Below are 23,652 nucleotides of genomic sequence, written 5' to 3' on the forward strand. Positions count from 1 at the left end.
TCCGTAGTCCCTCTAGTTCTGAGGTTCTCGTAAAAATATTTTAACATTTTTAGACCAAAACCTGGGGCAGGTGGAGGAGAATCCGATTGGTCAGAGCAGCTGCCATTAGGGGATGCTAATGATGGTTTACTAATACAGGACCTTTGCCCTTTGGGTGTGTGCAGGGGGGTCCACCGACCCCTCCAATGCAGGAGAAAAAGACCTCCGTCCTCTGTGTGAGTCAAGAGGGTCTGTCACCAGGGGAGGGCAAGACACACACAGTCACGAGAAGGATCGCGCGCCTGGGCTCGGTACATTACAGTGCAAGAAACGAGCATCAGCCTGCTGGTAGAAAGCAGAAAGACCCCCCCCCCTTCACCCTTGGGTGGGGAGAGGGGAGGGGGGGGGGACAGTCCCGCCACTGGGTAAGTGTGTGAGAGGCACCACTCGCTTTCCTGGGTTAACTGCTGAAGCCGCCCCCCTCCCCCCACCTGTGGGCGAGAGCAGGAGTCCCCCGCAGCCTCCCACGCGAGCCGAGTGCAGGCGAGCCTGGACGCAGGAGTCCCCCGCAGACACCCACGCGAGCCGAGTGCAGGCGAGCCTGGATGCAGGAGTCCCCCGCAGACTCCCACGCGAGACGCGAGCCGAGTGCAGGCGAGCCTGGACGCAGGCAGGAGTGAGTGGGTGGCAGCGATGGGCACCTCGCAGGCTCCCGCATCCCCAGCCTCAACAAGTGCGGTGCCTCTGGGGTTGCCATAGCTACCAGTTGCTACCGGCAACCCAAGCATCGCCTTGAAGCATCCAAGGATGCTATGATCACGGAGGCAGAGGAGGCAGGACGGGTCCAAACCGCTGGCGGAGGCGCGCGCGAACCAGCCACCTCCCGGCGCGCGACACACCTGTCCCCAGGAAGGCTGCATCACAGCAGAGGCTACGTAAGGGGGTTCCGAAGGCAATCCCCACAGGCCCTCGCCGCCCCCACCCTGGGCGGGGATGACAAGATAGGGGAGCCCAACAAGTGGAAGACGAGGAGTCTGGAGTGAGACAGGTACTGCATTGGGGGGGGGGGGGGGGGGGGGTAGAGCGGATTCATTTAGTGGCACCCCAAAATATACACATTTAGGCACCAAGGTGCCACCATCAAAGCAGGTGGGCAGGGCACTGCAGACCCCCCAGTCAGGTCCTATATGCATGACTTGGGCTGGTTGCACCAGAAGAATGCAACATCTGCAGGCAGAGTGCAGAGCCTGGCAGCGAATGCGTGATTGGCACAGGGAAGTGACCAGTGACCCGCACGCACGGGGCTGCTGTCACCACAAAACCCGCATCATACCCGATCTCAATAGAGCAATACGGTTTGTGAGGTGCAGGCTTGTGTTGTAGAGGGGTGCTCCGTGTATTGTAGTCACCTGTAGCTGCATGTGCAGGGCTGGTCCTGCACGGATAGCAGGCATTACGTGTATATTGCAGATTCCGACACCAGCATGTAAGGGTCAGGCTCTGATTGGATAACGGACATGAGGATATATATATATTACAGTCCACTTACGCCAGCATGCAGCTCTGGAAGGATAAATGTCAATTCAGTATGTATGTAACGCAGTTCAGCTTCACCTGCTGGTGAGGGGTCAGCTCCGCAAGGATGAAGGGCATTCCAAATACAATGCAGTTCAGCAGCACCTGCATGGGAGGGGTCAGCTCTGCAAGGATGAAGGGCATTCCAAATACAATGCAGTTCAGCAGCACCTGCATGGGAGGGGTCAGCTCCGCAAGGATGAAGGGCATTCCATATACAATGCAGTTCAGCAGCACCTGCATGGGAGGGGTTAGATCTGTAAGGATGAAGGGCATTCCAAATACAATGCAGTTCAGCAGCACCTGCATGGGAGGGGTCAGCTCTGCGAGGATGAAGGGCATTCCATATACAATGCAGTTCAGCAGCACCTGCATGGGAGGGGTTAGATCTGTAAGGATGAAGGGCATTCCAAATACAATGCAGTTCAGCAGCACCTGCATGGGAGGGGTCAGCTCCGCAAGGATAAAGAGCATTCCAAATACAATGCAGTTCAGCAGCACCTGCATGGGAGGGGTCAGCTCCGCAAGGATAAAGGGCATTCATATACAATGCAGTTCAGCAGCACCTGCATGGGAGGGGTCAGCTCCGCAAGGATTAAGAGCATTCCAAATACAATGCAGTTCAGCAGCACCTGCATGGGAGGGGTCAGCTCCGCAAGGATTAAGAGCATTCCAAATACAATGCAGTTCAACGGCACCTGCATGGGAGGGGTCAGCCCCGCTAGGATGAAGGGCCTCCATATACAATGCAGTTCACCAGCACCTGCATGGGAGGGGTCAGCTCTGCGAGGATGAAGGGCATTCCATATACATCCACGCACCCAACCGTCGAACCAACGCACCCCACCGCCACCCTCCGCACCTGGACCGCAGTGACCACCGAAGACACAGCCCGCACGATGAACACCATCTACTCCAGATCTCCGACTGACCCCTGCCCCCACCACGTCTTCAACAGGGCCGACTCCACCATCGCACCCCAACTCCGAGACGTCATCAACACCTCCTTCGACACCGCCACCTTCCCGGAGAGCTGGAAGCATGCCGAGCTCAGCGCCCTACTGAAGAAACCAACAGCGGACCCCACCGACCTCAAAAACATTCGCCCCATCTCGCTCCTCCCTTTTCCTGCAAAAGTCATCGAGAAGATCGCCAACAGACAGCTTGCCGCCTTCTTTGAGACGAATGGATCCCTCGACCCCTCGCAGTCCGGCTTCAGAGCCAACCACAGCACCGAGACCGCCCTCATCGCAGCCACCGACGACATCCGAGCCCTTCTCGACAACGGGGAAACAGAGGCACTCATCCTCCTAGACCTCTCCGCCGCGTTCGACACTGTCTGCCACCGCACCCTAGTCCAACGCCTCAGTAACACCGGCATCCAAGAGAAGGCATTTCAGTGGATCATCTCGTTCCTCGCTGGAAGACCACAGAGAGTCCGCCTCCCCCCGTTTCGTTCCGAGGCCACCAAAGTCATCTGCGGCGTCCCGCAAGGATCATCACTCGGCCCCACACTCTTCAACGTCTACATGAGACCTCTCGCAGCCATCGTACGCCAACACAACCTCAACATCAGCTCCTACGCCGACGACACTCAGCTGATCCTTTCCCTCACCAGAGACCCCGGCACCACCAGAACCAGCCTCCACGAAGGGATGAAAGACGTCGCCCAGTGGATGAAGAACAGCCGCTTGAAACTGAACTCAGACAAGACGGAAGTCCTCATCCTTGGACCATCACCCTCCGCCTGGGACGACTCCTGGTGACCCCCAGCCCTGGGCACCGCCCCCGAGCCGACAAACCACACACACAACCTGGGCTTCATCCTGGACTCCTCCCTCTCGATGACCAGACAAGTCAACGCCGTCTCCTCTTCATGCTTTCACACCCTCCGCATGCTCCGCAAGATCTTCCGATGGATCCCGATCGAAACCAGGAAGACGGTCACCCAAGCCCTCGTCACCAGCCAGCTGGACTACGGAAACACCCTCTACGCCAGAACCACAGCCAAGCTACAGACAAGACTACAACGCATCCAAAACGCCTCCGCCCGACTCATCCTGGACATTCCTCGACGCAGCCACATCTCCGGCCACCTGAGGAACCTGCACTGGCTCCCCGTCAACAAGAGGATCACGTTCAGGCTCCTCACCCACGTACACAAGTCTCTCCACAACCTGGTCCCCAAGTACCTCAACGACCGCCTGACCTTCCACACGCCCACCCGCCCACCCGCCAGCTACGATCCGCTAGCCTCGGCACCGTACCACGCATCCGATGAGCCACCGCCGGAGGCAGATCCTTCTCCTACCTGGCGGCCAAGACATGGAACTCCCTCCCCATCCACCTTCGGCTGACCCAGGACCACCTCGCCTTCAGGAGACAACTCAAGACCTGGCTGTTTGAGCAGTAGCGGCCCCCTTCCCCCAAGCGCCTTGAGACCCTTCCGGGTGAGTAGCGCGCTATACAAGTGTTATGATTGATTGATTGATACAATGCAGTGCAGCAGCACCTGCATGGGAGGGGTCAGCTCTGCGAGGATGAAGGGCATTCCATATACAATGCAGTTCAGCAGCACCTGCATGGGAGGGGTCAGCTCCGCAAGGATTAAGTGCATTCCATATACAATGCAGTTTAGCAGCACCTGCATGGGATGGGAGGGGTCAGCTCCGCAAGGATTAAGGGCATTCCATATACAATGCAGTTCAGCAGCACCTGCATTGGATGGGAGGGGTGAGCTCCGCAAGGATGAAGGGCATTCCATATACAATGCAGTTCAGCAGCACCGGCATGGGAGGGGTCAGCTCTGTGAGGATGAAGGGCATTCCATATACAATGCAGTTCACCAGCACCTGCATGGGAGGGGTCAGCTCTGCAAGGATTAAGGGCATTCCATATACAATGCAGTTCACCAGCACCGGCGTGTGAGGGGTCAGCTCTGCGAGGGTAAAGGGCATTCCATATACAATGCAGTTCAGCAGCACCGGCATGGGAGGGGTCAGCTCTGCGATGATGAAGGACATTTCATATACAATGCAGTTCACACCTGCATGGGAGGGGTCAGCTCTGCAAGGATTAAGGGCATTCCATATACAATGCAGTTCACCAGCATGTGAGGGGTCAGCTCTGCAAGGATGAAGGGCATTCCATATACAATGCAGTTCACCAGCACCTGCATGTGAGGGGTCAGCTCCGCAAGGATCAAGGGCATTCCATAAAAAATGCAGTTCACCAACATCGGCTGAAAGACCCTGGCAGGGTCCAGTCAACCGTAGTGGACACTTAGACTACGCCCGAATTTGGTGGCAATCGTTTTTCCTTCCCAGTGTTGAGAGAGAGGTGACCTGCTGTTGCTGACTGTGGGTGGGGATTTCCGTCCCGCGGACCCGGTATAGATTCCTGCCGGGGTTCGGCAGGTCGGGACCCCGGCCTGCAGTGTTGCACCGGGTTAACGGGGCTGTGGATAACGACGGGTCGCCATCCACGCTTGCCCTTTCGTGATCCTGTTCGTTCCCCCCGAAAATGCCAGATTCACCCGGGGAGTTAATTGTGACTGGTACCGAACTTGATACCATGGATCGAGCGGCGTCTGGGCTAACGCTGAGGTCCATATTGGCAGAACTTTGGGCGGTTCACTCGCAAGTGGATGTGTTATTCACTACAATGGATGCATGCCTAACTGGGATTCTGCTCGAGGTACCAGACCCTGCCCCACGGTTGAACCAGCAATCCACAGCTATTCAAGCCGTGGCCATTTTGACTTTGTGCGAGGACCCAGTGAAGAAACGAGTATCGAAACGAATATCGAAACCAACGGATGGCCCTCTGGTAGATGGTGTCCCCGAGGCCGTGAGTGTATTACCGTACCTTTCATCACCATTAACTTTGGAGGTAACGAATGGCGTTCCCCCCCCTGGAGACTGGCGCTGTAGACTCTTCTCTCATCTTGTGGTTGTCTTTCCCTTTTTTGGAGATTTTACGATCCCGAGGCAAGCAACATCGGAACAGTCAAGTTAGGAGAGGGGAACTTTCTGCGCTTGAAGTTCTTTTGGAGTTACTAGCTACAGGTGGTAATGGATTGATTTTCGATGACTTCCCTCTCATCTATGACTCGTTTGTGTGCTCGTGGGTTTTTCTGTTGAAGGTTCGTGTGCTGGTTCGAAAGGGTCAAGGTTAAGTCAATTGAATCGGGGTGGTTTGGAACTACTGTTATAGATGCTTGAACTGTATCTGTTTGATTAAAGAGGCTGGGCGGTGTATCACGGTGCCCCCTATTGTCTTTTGAAAGAGTAGCTATACTTCCATCTTTTGCGATAGGGAGTGTCTGTTTTTGGTGGGGGAGCCAAGGGGTCGGGAACATCGTACAACTATGCCCTCCTCCATTCTTCTTCTTCCTTCCTTTAGGGTTTAGGTTAATGGGGCGACAGGCACGCTGCTAGTGGGGTTAGGCTATAGCCATCGGCAGGGGTGCAGGGTGGGGGGTTGGAGGTTTTTTTTTTTTTTGCTTTTTTATTTTCTATGGCCTTTTTCTTCCTTCCCTTTATTCCTTTAGGATCAGTATGGTTTGTGTCATATTTTGATTTCATTGTGATCTGGAATTTACTGCCTATGCTTCTTATGTTAGTCGAACTTCTGGGTGAGCAGGCCCTGAGAACTGGTGTTCACGAAAACGTATATTGTTTTGTTGTTTATTTTGATTCATACGCTTTAACGCCAGAGTCCCACGAATGGCTGTTTCTAAATGCATATCCTGTTTCCTTGGCCTGTCCCCCGTATCCAATTGTTAGATTGTATGGCACCTGATCCGCTCATTTAAATAATATAAAATGAAACCTTTATTATATCCTGTGATTTATCAATGCGTTTTAATACAAGATCCATCCTGAATTGCTGCCGGACGTCAGGGTTGTCGGCTGAGGAGCTGTGTTGTATCATGATAAATCGGGTTTTACTTCTGTTTAGCGGCCGGCCCCTGCGGTTGTAGGCCCATACTTGTACTTTATGAATGCTGCAATAAAGGTTTAAAAAAAAAAATTACAGTTCACCAGCATGTGAGGGATCAGCTCCGCAAGGATTAAGGGCATCCATATACAATGCAGTTCAGCAGCACCTGCATGTGAGGGGTCAGCTCTGCGAGGATACAGGACATTCCAAATACAATGCAGTTGACCAGCACCTGCATGGAAGGGGTCAGCTCTGCGAGGATGAAGGGCATTCCATATACAATGCAGTTCACCAGCACCTGCATGGGAGGGGTCAGCTCAGCAAGGATACAGGGCATCCCATATACAATGCAGTTCACCAGCACCTGCATGGGAGGGGTCAGCTCAGCAAGGATACAGGGCATCCCATATACAATGCAGTTCACCAGTACCTGCATGTGAGGGGTCAGCTCAGCAAGGATACAGGGCATTCCATATACAATGCAGTTCAGCAGAACTGGCATGCTTGGGCCAGCACTGCAAAGAGGGACAGAATTCCATATACAATGCAGTCGTCAACACCTGCATGTGAGGGTTACTAAATTGCAGTTCCCAATTACTGGAGGCAGAAGGCACGCGCTACATGGTTAAAGAGCATTTGATATACAATGCAGGTCAACTGCATATGAATGGCAGGCTGTGCAGGGATAAAGGGTATTTGATCTACAGTGCAGGTAAACTCCTGCATGTGAGGCGCAGGCTTTGCATGGATAAAGATAGTCTGATACACAAACCTTTTCCTAAACACCAGCACACAATGAAAGGGATCAGCAGGCATGTCTGACTGCCAGGGCCTGGTGGGTGTAAGGCTTCCCTGATGGACTCCAGCCCAACATACGCTCATCATGCATGGTATCGCCAAAACACTTTATTTCTTTCTGTTTTTGCTACACGTGTTGGCTGTCATCTTAGTGTATGAGCCTCGCGCCTGCACATGTGCTGTGCATGAGACACCAAGTAAAGTCAGAGGCACTAGAGAGAATGGAATGACTCCCATGTTGCACACTGCACAGCAATAGGAATGCCATCATACATGTCAGAGAGGAAATGTGTGCCTATCGCAATGTGTCAAATGCTGCATGTACAATATATGTAATCTGTGCCCATCAAGAGGTTACAGACCAGATTGACAGGGTGGGCCTATGCTAAAGAGGATCTCCTTGGGTTAAAATTGAGTCCATCATATGCCCACTCTTGCGCCCCACTCCCCCCGAAAGATTCCTGGGCTCAATACACTAACATTTGCGCAGGCACTACGCATACAGGACTATTCCATGATAATTTTCATGGTCACAGCGAGATGGGAGTTCCCAATACCCTGGCTCCAAAATGTATTAGCCAGTCATAATGTACTGGGTGACTATGGAATGCATTCTTGTTGCAGTGTTGACCCTGAATATCAACTGCGGAATATCAAGAGATGCTAATATCGCAGACAGAATATCGAGAGGCAAAATATCGAAAGGTGATATGTATAGATTTTCTATACCTTACTCCACATACATGGACCTTGACAATACAAATATCTTCAAGGTACACAGGTGTGGAGTTAAGAAAAGTAAATCCAGCCCACCTCCCTCAAGTTGCAACATGGCAGACCAGAAGGTGGCGTCCGTTGCAAGGTGCGCTGTGGTTAAGCCTAGTAAGGACTGAAGCCTGCAATGCTGCTGGAAGAGGATGAGGGTCAGAGAGCTGCGACGTCCAGGTGGTGATTCTTTCAGGAGAGGTGCGGCTGGTAACTGACTCCCTTCATCGCCTGGAACGTTGAAGGGGAGAGAAGTCACGCCGGAGCGAGGGGAGGAGGACGGTGCGCCCGCATCAGAGAAGCAGGTTAAGGGCGGCCGAACTGGTTGCACCCTTGAAGTTAGGCCACGGCAAGGTGAGTTTTCATCCGAGGAGCCACGCTGAGGCCTGCATTGCCAGAAGTGGGAGACCGAGCGCCGGTGAAGATCGAGTGCACCTGGTTGGTGCCAGAAGACAGAGCCAGGCCCGCGGCATGGTGAGTGGATGAGTAAGAGACACAAGGGCTGAAGCTGGCCCCGCTGGACCAGAGCAGGGCCTGCCAGAGTGGACGCCTCGGGTGGCTTCCCCTAATTAGCTTCCAGGGCCTACCTCTACCAATAATCTGGCGGCGTGGAGGAAACAACACCAGGTTGGTGCGCATGGGAGGACACACTCTCATAGCTTGTCACGGCCTGAAGGGGAAGAAAGGAAGGACATGGCCAAAGACCCTTGACCCCACAAACAGGAGAAGTTTGATAAATTCAGGAAGGTCATAACCCCCCCCTCGGAACTCTGGGAGGTAGCGGAGCACTGGCCATGCCCAACTATACAGAACTCCTTCAGGCTCAAGAGGTTCTCTTGGGACACATCAGGGAGGTAAGCTCCGAGGTCACACTACTCCACCAGGATCTGCGTAATGTTGTGGAACCGATTACAAATACCTAAAATAGAATCTTAGATCTGGAGGACACGTTGCAGACCCTGCGCAAAGAGGTCATCGGCTTACAGGTAACAATGAAGGAGGTGGGCTGGAGGGTAAATGATGTGGAAAACCTTGCGAGACGGAACAACCTGCGCTTTGTGGGCTTCCAAGAAGCAGCGGAAGGCACCGACATGAGTCACTTCTTGGGACAGTGGCTGAAGACCTACCTGCCAGAGGTGCACTTCTCTACCTGCTTTGTGATGATAGAACAAGCTCATTGCACACAGACGATGAGAACTCTGGTGGATGCTTCACCAAGGCCTGTGATTGCCCGCTTCTTAACTAATCATGACCGCGACATGATCCTCCGTGAGGCACGGAGGCTGGGAGACGTCTATTATGAGAACTCCAAAATCATGATATTTCCTACTCCAGGGAGGTGCAAAAATGACAACGTACCTTTGATTCAGTCAAGACGAAGCTGCAGGCACTCTATTTACAATATATGCTTCTATTCCCTGCGAAACTCAAGGTGCTTTATATGGAAAAGACTTCTTTCAGAACCGAGGGGGTATGGACCTGAATAGAGGAGAGACCTTCATCATAAGCCCCAAAAATGCATGAAGTAAGCCACTGTGGCAGAGGAGAGAGAAACCATCTGATGACCCCTCGGTGTGGAAAACGTCATAGAGTCGACATTTCCAATAGGAGGCAGAGGAAGACACCCCTGCCTACTGAGAGTAGACCATCCCAATCGTGTCACTCCACAGAAACAGAGGGCGGAAGTCAACCGACAGTGACCACAAAAACGACCAGGCAGAGGTCGGCCTGGGACTTGAACACACCGGACCGGTCAGAGAGAGAGATCTAAGACTCGGATGACAGGCACCTGATATTGGCAGCAATTCACAACATGGATGGGGGCCTTCGCTGGGATCCCCTACACCAGACAAAAGTTGCAGCGCATAAGGGTTGCTGCTCACTGACTGGAAACACAGGCCCGAAGGTGCTGCATAAGACCAAATAGCTTTCACCTCTCACCCACTCTTTTTTTGTCCTTCTAAAGAGCACTCGCTAAGTGCACAGCTTGTCCATACTCTCACCCTCTTCCTTCCATCCAGTCTTTGCTCTTTCTCCCCCTTCCCCTCCTTTTTCTTCCTTCTTTCTTCACTCTTTCCCTCCCTTTCCCTTTTTTTATTCACTTCACACTGGTCCTCGCATCGCTGGCCCTCGCCTGTGAGTTTCATTTGAGGGTTAATCACTCCTACGATCATAGTTGGCTATACTTTACTAGGGTGGGTGAAAAGGTCAGGAGAGGGTGGACTACAGATCTCTCTGGTTTGACCTGCACCACAGTTGTCCAGTTGATGGAGGGGGAGGTGGGTGGTTGTGTCGGGAGGTGGGGGATGCTGTTACTGTTTTTCTGTTGGGGAAAAAGGGAACAAAGTGTAGACGCATGGCACACACATTAGCAACATATGGACACATGCTTGAGATGGAAACTGGATTACAAACTCAGTTGAGACGCACAAATGGAAGGGCTGGGAGACCACGATGACTCTTCCTATTTCGTTCTGACCTGGAACGTTAATGGGCTGGGGAGCAAAATCAAATGAGGGCTGAAGGCCGCCTACCTCAGGAGATTGTAAGCAGATGTGGAGTTTCTTCAGGAAACACACATGACGGGTACTTACTGCTCTGTCCTGGGTAGGGGAGCCTATGTTACACTGGCAAATACAGGTTTAACCTCAGGTGCCCAGGGGGTCAGCCATACTGACTAGGAAAACACCACCTTTTCGCATAGAAAAAAAATGGCTAGACCCGAATTGAACATATGCTGCAGTGTAGGGTCAATGGGTACGTAGAAGTATCACCCTTATCACAGAGTATGCCCCCCCCCCAGACTCCAAAAATGCACTATGGACAAGGTGGCGGGTATGCTCCAGGAAGCAAACTCATCTCTACATGTTGTGAGAGACTATCTTAACAATGTTCTCGACCCTTCTCTGGACCGCTGCTCAGTCAGGGTAGCTGGGAGGGAGACGCCCCTGGCTTTCTTTGTAGACACTTTAGGATTGGTTGACCTCTCGCATCCCAAACGTCTGGGAGCAAGGGAATATTCTTATTGTTCGGGCTCTCAAAGTTTTTTCTACACTGGATTATACACTTGCTCCCGCTGGAGGGGCCCACTCAGTAAGAAATTAAAAAAAGAACAATTGATGGACAAAATGCAGAACAATGGCATACATTCACCCCAATACAGAGATCTGGTCCTAAATCCATCGTTTTTTTCCCACCATGCCATTCCAGTTTGGACCCGACCATATGCAAATCAATCCTGCGCCAAATGGGAACAGTCCAGCCCGAACGGTCAGGCCAGGTCCTCCCTGGGCTGGAAACAAGCATGCTAGGACAGGTTTTGGGCTTTCAGCCCTCATCAGCCAGGATAGCTTCACTCCAGTGGCATGGAGAACAAGGGACCCACGTCTGGGAATACCCGCCCCACTCGGGGTGTCAAATGCAAAAAGAGCAATTGATGGACAGAATGCAGAACAATGTCATAGATTCAATCAATCAGGGTTATATATATATATAGCACGCTACTCATCCGTGTGGGTCTCAAGGCGCTGGTGGGGGGGTAGCTTCGGATCAGTCGAAGAGCCAGGTCTTGAGGTCCTTCCTGAACACGTGCAGGGTCAGGGAGCATCTGATGTTCACAGGGAGCTTGTTCCAGGTTCCTGTTCTGTTTCTGCGGATGTGGGGGACCTCTGCCAAGGTTCCTCTTGGGTGCGTGAAAGGAAAATCTATTGTTAAGGTTTTTGGGTCCGATGTTGAGTGATTTGTAGGCATGGATGAGGAAATTGTAGGTGACCCTCTTCTAAACGGGGAGCCAGTGGTGGTCTCATAGGTGTTGGGTCATGTGTTCGTGACGTGGTGTCCAGAGGATGAGTCTGGCTGCAGAGTTCTGGATGGGTTTGAGTTTTTGTAGATGGGTTCTGTTGATACCGGCATAAAAGGCGTTGCCGTAGTCCAGTCTGCTGGTTATGAGTATGTGGGTGACTGTTCTTCTGCAGTTGGGGGGATCCATTTGAAAATCTTGCGGAGGATGGGTAGGTAGTTGAAACTGGTGGAGGCGACGGCGTTGATCTGGCATTTCATTCAGAGGGAGGAGTTGAGGATGATGCAGAGGTTTTCTGCATTGTCTGTGGGGATGGGTGGGCTCCCAAGGGCGGCGGACCACCATGTGTTGTCCCAGGCAGAGGTGCAGGGTCCGAGGATGGGGACCTTGATCTTCTCAGAGTTTAGATTCAAACAGCTGTCTCTCATCCAGGTTGCCACATTATTCATTCCTTCCTGAAAACAGAGTCTGGTGTCTTCGGGCTTCTTCGTGAGTGAGAGGATGAGCTGGCTGTCGTCGGCGTAGGATACAATGCTGAGCCCATGCTGTCTGAAGATGGCGGCGAGGGGTGCAATGTAGATGTTGAAGAGAGTGGGGCTGAGCCACGATCCTTTGGGTACTCCGCAGATGATATCGGTGGGTTCGGAGAGGAAGGGAGGGAGAGAGTCTGATCCTCTGGGTTCGGCCGGAGAGGAAGGATTCTATCCAGTCAAGGGTGGTTCCTTGTATCCCCGTGTCGTGAAATCTGGCTGCGAGTGTGTGAAGGGAAACGGTGTTGAAGGCTGCAAAGAGGTCCAGAAGGATGACGGCCGCAGTGTGTCCCTGGTAGAGTAGCTTGCGGATGTCGTCAGTTGTGGCGAGGAGGACGGTCTTGGTGCTGTGGTTGCTGCGGAATCCAGAATGGGAGGCATCCAGGATGGAGTTCTCTTCGATGAAGGTGGTCAGTTGGGTGTTTACGAGTCTCTCAGTGACTTTGGCAGTGAAGGGGAGGAGAGAGATCGGCCGGTAGTTCTTCAGGTCCGTTGGGTCGGCCATTGGTTTCTTCAGGAGGGGTTTAATCTCCGCCTTCTTCCAGTCGTCTGGGAAGATGCCAGATCTGAAGGAGGCGTTGATGGTCCGTCCTAGTTTGGGTGCGATGGGCAGGAGTCGTTGGGGCTCCTGAGTCGGGTTTCTTCATGGTCGCGGTGATGTGTTCTATGGTGGCGAGATTCCAGGTCATGATGAATGGCTTATCGGCGGCGAGGGGGGGTGGGGGGGGCTTTTCGGTGTCCGGCATCTATTCATTGAAGATGTTGTAGAGGACCTTGATCTTCAGATGGAAGTAGGAGCTGAGCTTGTGGCAGAGTTGTTTGGAAGGTGTGAAGTATGTGGCTTCGTGGCGGGGGGGGGTTTGCGAACTGCTGCATGACTGAACAGTTCTGTCACGTTGGTCTAGGCTTTGTCTCTAATGAAGGTCTGTTTGGTGTCTCTTATGCGCCGGTGGTAGTCCTTAAGGGGGCTCCTGTGATTGTTTTGTGCTTTTCTGGTTTCGCCAAGTTTTCTCTAGGCGTCTGCAGAAGCGTCTGGCTTCTTGTGGTTCTGTGGTGAACCAGGCGGCTGTCATGGGGCATTGTTTCGCGGAGCGGGGCGGCAGAGGGGTGCAAGTTTGACGGCGCAGCAGGAGATCCAACGGTGGAATTCCCTGGCTGTGGAGTTGGTGTCGGTAGAGGCACTGGTGGGGTTTGGAGGAGGGTGGCGTTGAGGTGTTCCTCAGAGACCTTGCTCCAGTTCCTTCGTGGCGGGCGCTGGGGATGCTTGGGTGCGGTTTTGGTGTTGAAGGTGAAATGGATGCAGTGGTGGTCCGTTCAGAGGGGCTGGGTGGTGTGGCTGAAGCGGATGTTTGTCCCACCCGCGAAGATAGGGTCGAGGGTGTCCAGCTTTGTCCGTGGGTGTGTTGACCAGTTGCTTCAGTCCGAGGTTGGCGAGGAGAGTGGTGGAGTCTGGGTCGTCGCGGTTGTCGAGGTCGAAATTCAGGTCCCCGAGTAGGATGTAGTCCTTGGAAGTGATGGCGTGGGGGGCTGTGAGTTCGTTGATGGTAGTTGTGGACTGGGTGCGATGTCCCGGTGGTATGTAGATGAGGGTGCTGTTTAGGGTGGGCTGCGTAGGGTGGTCCTGGGGTTGGTCTGATTCTGGAAGTGGAGGTGTTTGGTGTTGGAGTGGGGGTCACTCGTGCTGGATGTGGATAGTCAGAGGGGGGTTCTTGTGTGCGATGGAGAGTCCTCCTCCTGGGCAGTGGGGTCCATCCTTTCTCTAGATCTTGTAGCCGTCGGGGATGGCAATGGCGAGGTCGGGCCGGAGTTGGAGTTGGTCCAAGTTTCTGTGAAGAAAGAGACGTTGGGCGAGAAGGTGTTGATCAAGTCCCAGATCTCTATGGCGTGTCGGTGGAGGGAGCGCATGTTGAGGAGAGTGCAAGTTAGGGTTTCGGCAGTGCGTGCATCATCCTTGCCTTTGGCGGTAGGGGTTGTTTTGTCGACGGTGAAGGATCTGCGGCAGAGTCTGCACAAGAACTGTCAATGGCTGGTGATGGGCAAGGATCTTTCTCTCATTCGTTGTGTCTTCCGGGGTTGAGTGCGTGGAGTCGTATCGGCGGGGACCCAAAGATCCAGGGTTCCTAGCGTTGTCCGCGGTCGGGAACAGGCTTGCCATTATGTAGGGGAGGGGGGAGGGACGTGCAGCTGGGAGGCAGGAGCAGGGCGGTCAGGGGAAGGGGTCATAGGACAATGCGGTGGCGGTGGCATGAGGCAAACAGGGGGGAAACACAGGGAAAAGGGGGAAAAAAAATAACAGTGGCACAATACAAGAAAGGAACCAACAGTAAGGCACAATATAAAGCAATTAAGAGGCACAGAGTGAAAAATGAAAAAAGACCAGATCAGGGTAGTCTTGAACCCTGCAACGGTGGGGCTGCCAGGGGATGCAGAGCACAGCGGAGCTGCAGGGGAGTGTGCGATCCTGGGACTGAAGTCGGAGGTCTCACTCACGTCCCCCCACAGCAGCCACCATTATGTAGAGGAGGGGGGAGGGACGTGCAGCTGGGAGGCGGGAACGGTTCGGTCAGGGGGTAGGGTCACTGGACAATGCGGCGGCAGGAACGTGGGGCAAACGGGGGGAAAACGCAGGTAAAAGTGGAAAAAATAAACCAAACAACAGTGAGGCACAATACAAGAAATTAACCAACAGTGAGGCACAATATAAAGCAATTAGGAGGCACAAAGCGAAAAAATGAAAAAAGACCAGATCAGGGTAGTCTTGAACCCTGCAATGGTGGGGCTGCATGGTGACGCAGAGCACAACGGAGCTGCAGGGGAGAGTGCAATCCTGGGACCGAAGTCGGAGGTCTCACCCCAGTTCAGAGATCTGGGCCTAAATCCATAGTTTTTTTGCTCACCATGCCATTCCAGTTTGGACCCAGCCATATGCAAATCAGTCTTGACCCTGCACCCAATGGGAACAGTCCAGCCCGAACTGCCAGGCCAGGTCCTCCCTGGACTGAAAACAAGCATCCTAGGACCGTTTTTGGGCTTTCAGCCCTCATCAGCTAGGATAGCTGGACTCCAGTGACATGGAGAGCACGGGTCCCACGTCTGGGCATACCCGTCCCATTCGGAATGACAAATGCAAAAAGAACAATTGATGGACAGAATGCAGAACAATGTCCTACATTCACCTGCTCCTTTGCATATGACCCCCAAAGCCTTATGGGGTGAAGCCAGAGGGAGTGCCTATGGGGTAAAAAATATTTTACTTTTTTATTTAACGTTGTCATGTCCCATTGGAGCCAGTGCAGTTCCAGTGTACAAATTTCTATTCAAATAACCCTATAAATTTGTGCAGGATTTCAGATATGAAATTAAATACTAAATGGCTCAGAATCATGTATACCATAAAATACCACTCACACACAAGCTCTTTGGTGAACTAAGGTCCTCATACACACATGGTTCATACTGTCCTAAACACTGCGTGGATGGCCAAACTTATGTGCGCAGTCATCCAGACACAAGTGGGCACACCTGTGCTGCAGACAAACTTTTGCCTAGTGAAGTGCTTTTCATAGCTGACCTTTTGTGGGCAATCAAGCACACATGGGAGAAGAACTATCTGCGGCATAGAGTGTTCCCGCCTATACACACCTTTTCATGCAGAGACCAGTCCCTTCAGACACTCGAGACCCCTGGGGAGAGTAAGCACCTTCTACGTACAACCTTCGAACCATAACAAATGTTTTACAGATAGCAAACCTCTTGTGGGTAATCAACGAGACATGTCGGCAAGTCATCAGTGATGTTATTGAACATGTTATGATTGATGTGCTATAGGAAATCTTAAGCAGAGCATGGTGGAGGCACACATAGTTAGCTCAGTAAATTATAATTGTGAATTTCAGTGTTTTTTGCATTTAAAACGTTATCGAATTATCGAATGACGAAAATGTAACCTTACTATAATGCTACCGTAAATTTTTTCCCCATTGAAGTGTGGCGAGATAATTCTCGCCTCGGTGCCTATTCCAATCACGGAGTCCCACTCTGCAACTCTGGGCAATAACTTGCTAACTCTCCACAACGGCCCCCACAACGCTAAGGATGCCTGGCCTCCACCTTGGGGGTGCCCAGGAGTGGATGCCTCACAGGGAAAGCCAGGATGGGTTCCACAGCGGTATTCGTACAAGCGCCTTAAGACCCTTGCGGGTGAGTAGTGCGCTATACAAGTATAAATTTACAATTTTTTATTTACAATATATATATATATATATATATATATATATATTCACTGAAAAAAACATAGGTTTCAAGCCTTATATAGTTAGGAATTAGCATTTTTTTAAAACCAGTGAAATTGCTCCTATATAGTTAGTTGTACTAACTATATTTCGCGCACCCGCAATCCACTGCTGGTGATGTCACATATTACATAATTCATGACATGGTCAGTGACATCACTGATGACATCACAAATGACATCAATGATGACATCACTGATGACATCATCCAGTGAATGTGGTTTGCTTCGATATTTAAATATGCATTATATATATAGTAATTTGCATTGAAGTATGAGTGGATATATAAAAATAAATATTTGGATGGAGGACTTTAACAATTTATAGTGTCTCACTAAATATAGTGGATAGTGACTAAACTGTGTGAATATCTGTATCACTTTGTCAGTTGTGTAAACTGGTTCTCCAGTTGGTTACTAGCTATGTGAAAGTCTATGTTAGTTATTGATTAGTTAATTGAGTATTTGTATGGGAGAGTGAATGTGTGTGTAGTTCGGTGGAGGGTGTGTGACTGCCCAAAGATGTGTGAATAGTTGATTCAGTAGATATATGAAGTTAAAACTACATGTTCTAACAGTTGTTTGGGTGAATGAATATCTTTATGGGTGTGGTGATGAGCAAATATATTTCTCAATGGTACATGTCCAACAAACTAGAAAAATAAAAGGCAGTGTATGTGTCAGTTGTATATAAATAAGTATACATATGACTCAATGATTGTGTGAGTGACTGTATGGATAACTGTATACTTGTAATAATGATTTTATAATATACTAAATATGACTTACTATATAAATGAATAGATGAAGTGGTGTTTGTATAAGTGTGTAGCTAAGTAAGTATGTAAGTATGATCCATTGTTTGCATAAGTGAGTAGGATAACTTCATATGTGAATAGGTTGTGTGCTGGTGTGTAATGTCGGTATAGGTGTATAAGTATTTTTGATAGTGTTCTATTGTTCATTGACAGCATGTATGAGTGAATCTACAGGTAAGTGATTAGATGTGTGTATACATATAGGAATCAATGAGTGGGTTTTTAAATACTTGTATTGCTGTGACAATGGATTCAAATATGATACTCTGTATTTTACAAAGAGTAATGAAAGATTTTACTAGTGTATGAAAAGGTGTATGTGATTGTCATGTGGATGATGTCATCAGTGATGTCATCATTGATGTCATTTGAGATGTCATCAGTAATGTCACTGACCATGTCGTGAATGATGTAATATGTGACATCATCAGCAGTGGATTGCGGGTGCGCGAAATATAGTTAGTACAACTAACTATATAGGAGCAATTTCAATGTTTTAAAAAAATGCTAATTCCTAACTATATAAGGCCTGCAACCTATGTTTTTTTCAGTGAATTTCAAAGGTTTTCTAAATGCTAATTCCTAACTATATAAGGCCTGAAACCTATGTTTTTTTCAGTGAATTTGCAAGGTTTTTTAAATGCTAATTCCTAAGTATATAAGGCCTGAAACCTATGGTTTTTTTCAGTGAATTTGCAAGGTTTTTTAAATGCTAATTCCTAACTATATCAGGCGTGAAACCTATGTTTTTTTTCAAACATTTTCCAAGGTTTTCTAAATGCTAATTCTATTAGCGGATAACGTTTAAATATGTTAATATCCTTGTGGGACCACCTGAGCAGCCCTAGGGGGTGAGGGTGTTTCTACCCTGCCCCCCTTTTGTATTCTACACATTTGTTTTTCTGCTTCTTTTGTGCCTCGGTGTACCGAGCACAAGATGGCTGCCCAAACTTCCTGGTTTGGAGTGTTCACAGCCAATCAATGCAGCCCATGCTCGGAAAGGTCTGCGCGTATTCCTGATTGGCTGGCAGTCGTCTGTCAACATTCCAAACTGTCCAAACCAAGAAGTGTTGGCCACCATCTTGTTTCTCAGGAGAACTGAGGCAGAAGAGAGCTCAAAACAAGAGTGGAAAACGCAAAAATGGGGATGGGTAGAGACCCCCTCACCCCCTAGCCCTTCTCAGGGGGTCCCAAAAGTACGCGTTTTCGAAACTTTTTTTTTGCTGGCCCTTGGGGTTCTTCTGGGACCCCCTGAGAAGGGCTAGATGTCCTATGGAAAATTGCATGGGTAAAAACACGTTTTGAGACCCCCTTTTTCACGGTTTTCGGCTGTGGTACGCTCAGGGTACGCGTACGGCTAAATGCACATGTACGAGTACATGTAAACGCGCCCTGAGCGTTACTTCGCGAAATTAAAAAAAAAAAATAGCTTTTTTCCCCTTCGGGGTCCTCCTAGGCCCCCCTGAGAAAACCTAGGGTGTCAGGGGGTCTCTACCCTGCGCCCTTTTAAAGTTTCCCCTTTTGTTTCTCACCTCTTGTGTCTCGGTTCTACCGAGACACAAGATGGCGGACTCTCTGGACCATTTGGCATGTTCACAGACATCCGAGAGCCAATCAGCTTTCCGCTCGCGCACTTCTGTGGCGTGCCGGGTGCGCTTACCGGTTTAGCGTACCCAAAGCGCTCGAAGCGTTCATATAGATATATATTTTTTTTAAAGTTAATTTTCATAAAAAACACTGGAGCGATTTTCACCAAATATGGGAAAAGCCCTACTGCGTACCAGCCCCTACCAATTTGCCAAGTTTGGTGTAATTCCGTTCAGCGGTTCGGGCTGTAGCCGTGTCTAATCGTCCTATGGAAAATAACATGGGGAAAACACGTTTTGGGACCCCCCTTTTTTCTCGGCCCCCACTTGACGAATCTCCCCGAAACTTTCAGGGAAGGAGCGGAGCGCAACAAGCCATCTTCTTTGAGAAAATCGCGTACATTCATTAACTGGCGCCAAAGTTATTCCCAATAGAATGTTGTGGATTTCCTATGGAAACTAGGTCCTAACTATATATACCTACTGGCGACCGCCAGTAGGATGGAGATAGATATATATATATATATATATATATTGTATTATAATTGCATTTATATAGCGCTTACTACTCCTGATGAGGCGCCAAAGCCTCAGGAACCCATAAAGGATTAGTGGTGAATTAGTATAGTGAAAATATGAAAGTAATTTGAGTGGTCAATATGTTAGTCAGTTATTTGGATTGAGAAGGATAGTGACGGGGTAGAAGAGGTAAAAAGGTTTGCATTTATATAGCGCTCGTTACCCCTGATGAGGTGTTGCAGTGCTTTTTCGGCGATGGTGATTTTAGTGGTCTATAGGTATATGTTGTACATAAATATTTTCCTTTACTCTATTCAGCTAAGCTAGCAGCATAAGAATGTTATATTTAGTTGTTAATTTTCCAGACAGATTACATTTATCCACCACGCACATACTTGCATGAGCCGCTCCCCTGTTCTTGGGCCATACCCACAATTGATTATTATTTTAGTGCACTTTCTGGTCCCTTCTCTTCTCGTTCTACTGAAAGCCTTGGTCTCCATTTTATTTTGCATTACTAATGACACTTTGCATTTCCAGGTGCACGCGCGTTCATCTGGGAGACGCAACCCAAGTAGCTGCCATGACGGGAGACCTCCTCAGCACCACATTGTCAACGCCGGGGGCGGTGCTGCACGTCACTTCCTTGACCCTGGAGCAGAAAGCGGCCTTCGTTTTTGTCTTCTTTCTCTTTATCTTCTTAGTGCTCTTGATCGTCCGCTGCTTCCGGATTCTGCTGGACCCGTATCGCAGCATGCCCTCCTCTACCTGGACAGACTACATGGAGAAGGACACTCTGGACTACCGCCTGGGCTGATCCCAGCAAATTGCTATGGTACCAATGCGAAGGAGAGCCCCTCTAAGACATTAAGGTGTGGAGCTCTTACCTAATCGAATACAGAAAAAAAAAAATCTCATCACTTTGACACCGCATAGAATGCCGCTAAATGGACGTTTAATGTTAAACCAGAGCAGAAGGGTTAAATCAGTGCAGGGAGATCACATCTCTGCACATAGCAAGGCTTGCACAAAACATTCCCATTGGCCTAAAGAAAAACTGGAAATTAACAAATCAGCACTTGCCATTCTTGGTGTTTACCAATCAGGCAAGGGACACAAGGCCTTCAACCAATGAAACTTCAGCTCATAGGGGGAATTCCAATGCGAGCGTAGAGTAAACGTTAACTTGCAGTAGGGCCTCAGGCTACCTGTGGAAATTGACCAGTTACATTCCAGCAGAGGTTTATTCAACATAGGTCTAGGATGGCCTGATCTATGCCAGATTTTCAATGAGTTTAATGTACACAGTGACTCTAAATGGAATTTAATTACATAGTAGTTATCCTGAATCTATGGCGTGGACCCGAGCTTCCTTCACCTACGTCGGAGAAACCCTGCCCTAGCACACTATTAGCTTTACCCACCATTGTATGGTTGTATTAACCCATCAGCATACTGCAGATGGGCGCATCCACCAACAAGGGCCCTTGTTTCCAAGCCGAACATACAGACAGCGAAGAGCAGCCTACCAGCAGTAGGCCACATTACATATCAGCTGTTCTCCATAGTACATACTCACGCCAGGGCTGCCTTACCTCCGTGTGCTATTTGTGCGTGGTAGATACTGAAAATCCAAAGACGCAGATTGTACAAGCTTCGGTCTTCGCCGAACACTGTGGTTAGGATTTGTTGTCAAGCTGGCATTTAAAAGCTTATCACTACAACAAAACGTTAGAGTTAAACTGTGGGCAGACGGCTACTGAGAAATAAGTCCCTGGTGCATTCACATTGCAAGTTGCATGGGCATAGAGGACTCCTATGGGGACTGGAGGGGCATGGCGCGGTCACACAGGGCCAGATGGGCATGGAAGTCACGTTAGCAGACGTCCTAGCGCATTTTGGCAGAATGGGTGTGTACCTGGTATTCACGCGGACACTGGTGTAAATGCCTAAGAGATAAAATGGCAGCTGTAAGTACAAAGCTTGGCTTCTTCGCTCCAAGGATAACTGTGCTGTCTTGTGTGATGTGATGTTTACAAGCAACTCAATGTTTACAAGAACACATATTACTGTATGCTGTGTACTGTGTGAAGAACATGGTTACATGCAGCTGCCGTTGCCTTGTCCATCACAAATAGCTGGGGTCTCATCTCATGGGGTGATCTATTATTTACTATAGGGACGCATGTCTCCGACTCACACAGGAAGAAGCGTCACACTTGGGAATGAGCGATTCACGAGAGTGTCCAAATATATACTCCAAGTTGGAGGTTGTCACTGAGATAATGAGGAGCATCAGTCATTTCCGCATCAATGGAATGGCCACTTTTGCTTACAACAGATGCAGTTTGCTATTGGTAGAGTTTCTTATTTGCTAAAAGTTTGGGGGTTCGGGGAGGAGGTCGCATTCATGCACAAAAGGGAGACCAGGTTTACTAAGCACAGATGGAGAACTTGATTAACTCACAGGTTGGAGGGTCTCATTCATTCAACTGATTAACTACCAAATGGTAGGGCTCCCAGAATTCACACATCAAAGAGGTGCCATGGCTCAGTCACAAAAGGAAGCAGCCTAGATTCATTCACCTTACGAGGGGTGAGACAATCATGTAGTTTCTCACTTAATTCATTCAGAGGGAAGCTGTCCAGATATCACTCATTTATTGGATTTGCAAAGTCTATTGGTCGAGATCATTTGACCAAAGGCACAGCAGCAGTTCATCCTGGAGTTATTAGAGAAAAACAGGTAACTATGAGAAGCAACCAAGGGATCAATGTTTAAAAGAAAAAATCCTCTGCACAGCAAAGTAGTACAGATTTGTGTAATTTTATTTATTTCGTAAGGGCTGCAAAGGTAGCACGAAGCAGCAGAAACGAACGCGACAGAGAAAGGTAAACCGGTCCCTTTACCTTAAATGCAAAAGACCCAAAGAGACAATGATAAAGCACAGAGGTCAACAAGAATTCTTATAACTCCAAATTTGCATTCCCTTTCCCCAGACACCAAATGCAGATGACCAGTTTCCTCTCAGTTCCACCATGTCTTGTTGCAGTAAGCAATGGTCAGAAACTTTTGGAGCAGTCACACCTTGTTCCGCCGCAAATACATACACTTTCAAACCCTTCAGCCAATGGACCTAAAACTATGGAAAATTGATTCCAATGTATTCCTATAACCCTCAGCACACCATATCCACATGTTTACCTCAAAATGCAGTTGATGCTTAAATAGAGAAACCAGCATAAAATGAGGGTTATCTTTACAAGGTTCCCTTTGTCTTTCGCAGTTCTTTAGTCATGATACAGCAAGTGTGGAAAAATAAGCCATGGATCTACTAAAGAGGTAAAAAAAAAATGTACCGTATTTTCCGGCGTATAAGACGACTTTTTAACCCCTTAAAATTTTCTGGAAAGTGGGGGTCGTCTTATACGCCGGGTACCAAAATTGACGGTTTGTTTCACATAGCGCGGACTTCACCCGAAGGTGTCAGACCGCTTCTCAATTGAAAATGGTGGCGCTTAGGGAACTCCAGCACAACAACGAAGAACGTAGGCGATGGTGGCACTGTGCAACAACACGATATCAGCCCGTCGCCAGGCACTGAAAGCGGTCTTGAAAATAAATTACAGTTACGATATCAGCCCGTCACCAGGCACTGAAAGCGGTCTTGAAAATAAATTACCGGTACAGTTACGATATCAGCCCGTCGCCAGCCAGAGGCAACTCAAACACTGCGCAAGTATCAAAAGCAAACAAATGGCGCCGTGAGCCCTACCTAGACTGAAGCAGCACATCCCCAGGCAGACGAGGCGCTCCTCCACATGTGCTGATCTCTCTCTCCTTCCATAATTCTTACGCTTATCGGAAGGAGAGGAGCGTCAGTACCACATGATCTCCTCAGTCCATGGAGATAGAAAGAGGGACTGTAGGACGTTAGGAAGTGGGGGTAGTCTTATACGGCGAATATAGCATGAAACCTACATTTTGTCAATAAAAGTAGGGGGTCGTCTTATACGCCGGAAAATACGGTATGTACCTCAAACATCC

General features: G+C 49.5%; 1 protein-coding gene across 1 annotated transcript; it reads left to right on the forward strand.

Annotated features, from left to right (window-relative positions):
• The first annotated feature begins 883 nt into the window (after positions 1-883).
• Positions 884-23,379, forward strand: LOC147673557 (cortexin-3-like). The gene is made up of 2 exons (XM_086946373.1): positions 884-1,027; positions 20,145-23,379. Exon 2 carries the CDS (start codon positions 20,188-20,190, stop codon positions 20,419-20,421), a length of 234 nt encoding a protein of 77 aa, XP_086802499.1. The 5' UTR covers positions 884-1,027; positions 20,145-20,187; the 3' UTR covers positions 20,422-23,379.
• Positions 23,380-23,652: the final 273 nt, after the last annotated feature.

The sequence above is a fragment of the Lissotriton vulgaris genome, chromosome 12, assembly GCF_964263255.1.
Source record: "Lissotriton vulgaris chromosome 12, aLisVul1.2, whole genome shotgun sequence".
NCBI classification, from domain to species: Eukaryota; Metazoa; Chordata; class Amphibia; order Caudata; family Salamandridae; genus Lissotriton; species Lissotriton vulgaris.

Bases quoted from the DNA above. Each gene is read 5' to 3' on its own strand.
- LOC147673557 (XM_086946373.1), top strand. From the start codon at position 20,188: ATGACGGGAGACCTCCTCAGCACCACATTGTCAACGCCGGGGGCGGTG.